General features: G+C 40.3%; 1 protein-coding gene across 1 annotated transcript; it reads right to left on the bottom strand.

The window, feature by feature from the left end:
- Nucleotides 1-752: 752 nt before the first annotated feature.
- On the bottom strand, nucleotides 753-4,868 carry LOC111962311 (uncharacterized). Its single transcript, XM_023985309.2, has 6 exons — nucleotides 4,686-4,868; nucleotides 3,736-3,843; nucleotides 3,450-3,589; nucleotides 3,128-3,224; nucleotides 2,787-2,911; nucleotides 753-1,517 (listed from the first exon to the last, which is right to left on the bottom strand). Exons 1-6 carry the CDS (start codon nucleotides 4,768-4,770, stop codon nucleotides 1,341-1,343), a joined length of 732 nt encoding a protein of 243 aa, XP_023841077.1. The 5' UTR covers nucleotides 4,771-4,868; the 3' UTR covers nucleotides 753-1,340.
- Nucleotides 4,869-6,892: the final 2,024 nt, after the last annotated feature.

Here is a 6,892-nt window from a genome sequence, read left to right on the forward strand (position 1 = left end):
TCATATTTGTTTTTCCGTCCGTTTCAATAGTTCAATCCCTCAGCTGATTCCTATGTTTCCTATGTGGGTCAGTCCAATTTTTTTCTCAAAACCAGAGGGGAAATTTGACGCCCACTTTAACTGTTCTGCTTTGCTTTGCTCCTTACCATGGCTTCAGCCTGTCCTAAGTGATTTGTTGTGTCATCGGGTATAGGCCCAGCCCAGGCATTAACATATTACACTTAAGTAGTGCAATTAATCAGCTGYATTTGAATCAATTTCAGTACTTTTTGAATTACATCTGTAGTTATGTCTGCTCTGTCTACTGCAGCTTGAATGCCTCTTAATGATATGTCAAATGAGGTCAGGTGCCATAGAACCATCATAATACTCTTTCTTCTCCTTAAAATGTTACCTTTGTCCTTTTCCCATACATTCAAAAATCCCTTCTCACCCTCTTTTAGAGGCTGATTCCCAATTTGACCTGCCTTGTAAGAACTTGTAAGCCCACTACCATCCCTCCTTGGTCTCTCCCTACAAAATATTAATATTTTTCTATTAGAATAAGAAAGGGCATCATAGGAGGGTATGTAGGCATTAGTGTATGTAAATGTTTTGTGTGATGGAGTGAGAAAGACTGGCGGATTCTCCCCYGCTGTTCTTTCAAAGTTGGCCTAATTGAGCTGTCAGCCGACACGGTCAAAACAAAACCACTGCCAACAACCTCTGACCCAACTGCATAAGCCCCCCTCATTTAGTTAGCGTTGCCTTGACACAATTCAGGTTTCTTTATTGGCATAACAAATATACATTCTTGTTGCTTAAGCATGTATGCCATTAACAGAACAGTAAAACAAAGACAATGCACTCTGTGATATTTATTTTCCCTCTATCAGACCTCCCACCGCATTGTTTATTTATGGGATGTGCTGTCCCAGATAAAGGGGTTGGGTGGAGGGCGCCTGTTAACAGGACAGAGAGTCACGCTAGGGGGACAGAAATGTGCCACCCCCCCAGTCTACCCTCCCTATCCCCCCGCCGTCTTTTGCTGCCTCATCTCAGAGTCATCCTGCACTTCCCCAATAGAGCGCATCTAAATAATCTACTGTGCACCTGCACAGTTCCATTGACATCCAGGAAGGTAGTGCATTATGTGGTTATTAGTGCATGAACACTGGAACAATTAAGGACTATGCAGAATCTGGCATGAATTCACAAAGCTTGGCATCTTCCTTACAGGGTTAGGGTTATAATATGACATGCAAAGAAAATCACATTACTGACTATACAGTAAAATGGATGTGGAATGACTCAAGCACTATAGTTGAGTCTGCAGGGACTTATGACAGAGCAGGGAAGCCTTAAAGGTTACCCTCGAGAATGACGTTTTTTAAGTCTGCCGGGGAGTTGACAGGGAACACTGTGTGGGTGGTGTTCCTTCTCTCCACCAACGTGGCCACAGCCTCACCAAGGTCCAGGTGGTTCAGATAACCAGGAGCCATGCGCTCTGCAGGAGCCACACCTGTGTTGATCTTTACCTGAGAGAGCAAGTGAATGGAAGCCAGTTGGCATTGGTTAACAGTGGTGTAAAGTACTTAAGTAGTACTTTAAAGTAGTTTTACTTAAGTCGTTTTTTAGAATCTATTTACTATTTATATTTTTGACTCCACAACATTCCTAAAGAAAATAATGTGCTTTTTCCCCTGACACCCAAAAATATTCGTTACATTTAGCAGGACAGGAAAATTGTCCAGTTCACGCACTTATCAAGAGAACATCCCTCGTCATCCCTACAGCCTCTGATCTGGCGAACTCACTAAACACAAATGCTTCGTTTGTAAATTATGTCTGAGAGTTTTGTGCCCCTGGCTATCCATAAATTTAAAAAATTGCACTGTCTGGTTTTCTTAAAGAATTTGAAATTATTTATACTTTAAAAAAAAAGTATATTTTAGCAAATACATTTACTTTTGATACTTAAGTATATTTAAAACCAAATAGTTTTAGACTTTTACTCAAGTAGGATTTTACTGACTTTCACTTGTCATTTTTCTTTTAAGTATGAGAACTGGGTACATTTTCCACAACTGTTGGTTAATGATAGTGTACAGCAGATTGGCTGAGTGTACAAAACATTAGGAACACCTAATATTGAACTGCACCACTTTTTGCCCTCAGAACAGTATCAATTAATCGTGGCATGGACTTATCAAGGTGTCAAGTGTTCCACAGGTATGCTGGCCCATGTTGACTCCAATGCTTCCCACAGTTGTCAAGTTGGCTGGATTTCCTTTGGGTGGTGGACCATTCTTGATACACTTGGGAAACTGTTGAGCATGAAAAAACCCAGCAGCATTGCAGTTCTTGACACAAACCGGTGAGCCTGGCACCTACTACAATACCCTGTTCAAAGGCACTTAAATATTTTGTATTGCCCATTCACCCTCTGAATGACACACACAATCTGTCTCAATTGTCCCAAGGCGTAAACATCCTTCTTTAACCTGTCTCCTCCCCTTCATCTACACTGATTGAAGTAGATTTAACAAGTGACATCAATAAGGGGATCATAGATGTCACGTGGATTCACCTGGTCAGTCTCATGGAAAGAGCAGTTTTGTATACTCAGTGTATATGAACCAACAAGACAAGGGAAGGGTGTATTCAGGATCACAATGTTGCAGACAACTTTTACTGGCAATTGCTATTTGGGTAGATTGAGACAAGTTCTGCAACTGATAGCTAGTGTATATTAAGGATCATGCTAACTAAACAATAGGAGTTTACATTATAGAACTTGGCCACACCTGGTTGAGTTTACAAGGCACTTCTGGGTACTCCTCTCGTAGTACYTGACAAAATGCCAGGGTGCTGGCGGCACCAACAGTCAGGAACCCTGTACCTGGCATCAACAGCTTCTCTCCAGCACCACCTGCAGCACAGCACACATCACTGCCCAATAACCCCCAAGCCATACTCAGCATAATGTGCAAGGATAAAATCTTGTGTTATCAAGCGGGGAAGAAAGTTGTTCCTCAAGACGTGTACTAACAGGTGTTGCCGATGTCGCTCAAATGGTCCAATCACTTTCACAGAACACACACTACTGTACTGGCTGGGATGAGGAAGGGACGTGTGGGAGACTCACCTGTGATAAAGGTGTAGGTGCAGTTGGGGTCGTCTCTCACCAGCGGAAAGAAGACCTTCCATGATACAAAGGTGCTAAACAGCAATGTCTCAATCACCTATGGGTGGATGAGAAGTATTAAAATAGATTAATACAGAATAAAGTAGTGAGAGAGGAAGAATTCAAGACGAGAGGGAAATCTAAATAGATGTGGAACTAACAGAAAAGAGAGGAAGGTTGTGGAGTGCAGATTTAAAACTATGAAATCATGACAGCTTAACAGATAATGGGGATGGTAAACTCTGGATCATGGATTAGTCAGTGAGGTGTGTTGAAGACTCACCCAGTGTAGTTCTTTCAGAGTCTGGGTATGTGGAGGTCCACCCTGCCACCAGCTGAATCCCAGAGATGACACAATGTCTGTCACCTTGCCAACAGACTTCAGAAGGGCGTGCTTGACCACCTCTGCCCCCTCCTCTGAACCTGAGACGAAGAGTAACAGAGTTTGAGAGGTGTTTCCGTACATTACTTTTTGGGGATATGGGATACATTCAACAATACTCTCATTTCTAAAATATGTCTATGTCAAATGTTGTCACCTGCCAAGGAGTGTGAATGGGTGCTCTTACCAACATTCCCGACTAGGGTAGTGAGGTTGTCTCGGGCAGAGGGCGAAACAAACCCCCTGAGCTTCTCTAATCTGCTGTTGTCTCTGGAGATGACAGCCACCTTGAAACCTTGAAACATGGACAGTACACAGTCACAATCAGAAGGGTAATTTTGSTGCAGTAGATGGGTTTGCTTATTGCTAAATATTTTATTTAACATTGTAGAGTGTCATGGACAATATATTATACTATTCAACAAAACACAATTTTCAAGAAACCAGAATGTTCACTTGACAAGTGATGGACACTTAAGGCAACTTGTCACCTGAGGAATGACATTGTGGTATAAATTTAAAAAAGGGCTATACCAATCAATCAACTCGTCGTGGTATTTCGATTCACCATACATTTTATTATCTATCGCAACCTATGTGAACGTTAAACCAAGATACACAGGCTTATGCTAGGCTACCAGCACTTTTGAAGAAAWACAACAATGTATTCACATTGCTCCCGATGTTAACTGCTAGTTGGAGTTCAAGACAACATCAAGTTTTTGGACATTCTTAGGAGAATCACAACTTGAAATCTGTGCGTAAAGGAGAGGCCGGTTATTTTACGCGCGGTGACAATTCACCTTGGCAACGAACGGTAGCCTCATCCTTTTTTCCCCTCAATTACTCAAAAATCGTTTATCTATTACCCAACATCACTTGAGAAACACAACCAAAACAACTACTTCCCAGCAGAGCCAATTTGATCCACCCAACAACGACCAATGGCAAGTGGCGCACACAGCATAAGATTTATTAGACCTCTTCATATATCCTACATATTTTGCACGCAGGAAATGATAGATTATGTTGCAATATTTAATCCTGCCCATTAACCGTGGGCGGGGGAATTGTCTTGAGGCAGGTGTAATGGTTTCAAGACTCCATATGCTCCTTATCTCAATAAGGACATCTTACCTTTGTCGAGGAGTGCTTTAACTATTCCAGAGCCCACTGTTCCTGCTCCACCGAGAGCTAACACAACTCTGTCCGCGTTTGACATGCTGAATAGGTCCAAAGGACTGTACAAAGGAATTTAAACACCGCTGACAGTCTGAGTCTATGGAGAGTACTTTGTACCACCCGGGACCTTTAAACAAATAACAAGGGCCACAGTTCCGCCCTTTTACCAGTGTCACTGAAGCCACGCCCGTATCAGGTGAAAGAACAACGGCAAAACCAAATTGACCTCCCATCTCCCCTCTCCCCTTTCACTTCTCTCTCTCTGTCTCTTTCTCTCAAATATTACAGATATTTAATATATTAAATTCATAGGCTGTATTTTGAGTATGTATATTGCTTTAAATTAACATTTAAATAAAAAATGCAAATACATTTCTTATTAATTAATGTAGTATGAATATTCATAATTTTTTTGTTCATTCCGATTCAGTGGGTCTTCACTAGTTAACACAGCCACAAAGGAATAAACCCCGCCCAGAGCCATGTATTTAGCGAGTTGGGCCAAGGCAGTTTCAACATTATGATGCATTAACATGACACTTCAACATTCTATGTCAGACATGTTAGCTTCCCATTAACATTAGGCTACATGGAGAGTATTAAAAAATATACTATAAAACTGAATGTCTACAATGAGCATTACAATGCATTTACATGACACTACAACATTCTATGGCAGCCGTCATTAACATTAGATGGAGAATGTTTAAACAATGGTATGTAACTGAATGTCTAGAATTAGAACAATATTCAACATTCTAAAAGTTGGCCTAACTCTCTAAATATATGGTTGTGACCTTGCCTATTTCTAAAAAATTTATTCTTAAAATCATATTTTAAACCTAACCCTAACCTTAACCCTAACCTTAATCACACTGCTAACCTTATGCCTAATCCTAACCTTAAATTAAAGGGCAATTGCACCCCTTTTCAACCTCATTTTCATTATCTCCAGCACAATACCAGTGTCTACATATGTGAAAATGACACATTTCTATGTTTTGTAGAAAAACATGTAACTTAAAAAGTTCTACCCAATGACATTATAAAAAGTTAATTATTTTAAAAACAGTGATTTTCAAACTTTGACGTGGGGAGCAAGAAAATACCCCCCTGGCTAGAAAGTCGTTGCAAGCTTTGAAAATCACTGTTTATTTTTTTATTTTAATCCTACCCTGTGATTTCTCATTATTAAAAAAAAAAAGATTTCTTCTTATCTTTTCAACCACAGATCATAGAAACGCTGTGTTTTCACATATGTAGACACTGGTTTTGTGCTGGAGATAATAATTATGATGTTGAAAAGATGCAGATTTTCACTTTGAGACCAAAAAGCTTATTTTTGTTTTCATAATTTTTCCCACTTTACTTTATGGCTGTGCTATAGATTGGTTAGCTGAGAACTTCTCGAAAATGACAATACATGTAGGGAATAGAAGGTGGCTAGTTTAATGTTGTTCTTGATACCATGTCTTGTTTTGAGGTGTTTTGACTGATTTCATGTCAATGCCAATATGGCTCAAATTCACTACCTAGATAACCAAGAACTGTAATGCTGTATTTGAGAGACAACAAGTGCTCATTGTGCAAATGTATTTATGTTTCAATAAACATTAGAGACAAAATATAGTTTAGGCTACATGTTGTCAACAATCTAAGCCAACCCATCTGTTTTAACCCATAATTACTCATGAATCGGTTTTGAGGCTAGCCTAGTGGTTAAGAGCATTGGGCCAGTGATTGAAAGGTCGCTGGTTTGAATCCCCAAGCCGACTAGGTGAAACATCTGTTGATGTGCCCTTGAGCAAGGCACTTAACCCCATTTGCTCCTGTAAATTGCTCTGGATAAGAGTGTCTGCTAAATGACAAAAATCKAAACAAAGATGGGCTGGGGGCTGAGCTAAATCGAGTGCACCCACATTTTTGAGCTGTTTACGTGACAGTTAACTTTTCTGAACTTTTGGTTGGGTTCAAACATTAAAATCACGCTCATCGATGTTACAGGTTTAGGGTGAGTAGCTACAGAGATACCATAGATAGAACAATGAGACAGATATTTTACTGGACGTATAAATGTGAAGAATCCGCTTGGCGTTTCCACTCACTACCAAATATGGTAGTGAGAGGAAGCACATTGGCCAGCAATGGGAGAAGATGGACAT

Source organism: Salvelinus sp. IW2-2015, linkage group LG4q.1:29, assembly GCF_002910315.2.
Source record: "Salvelinus sp. IW2-2015 linkage group LG4q.1:29, ASM291031v2, whole genome shotgun sequence".
NCBI classification, from domain to species: Eukaryota; Metazoa; Chordata; class Actinopteri; order Salmoniformes; family Salmonidae; genus Salvelinus; species Salvelinus sp. IW2-2015.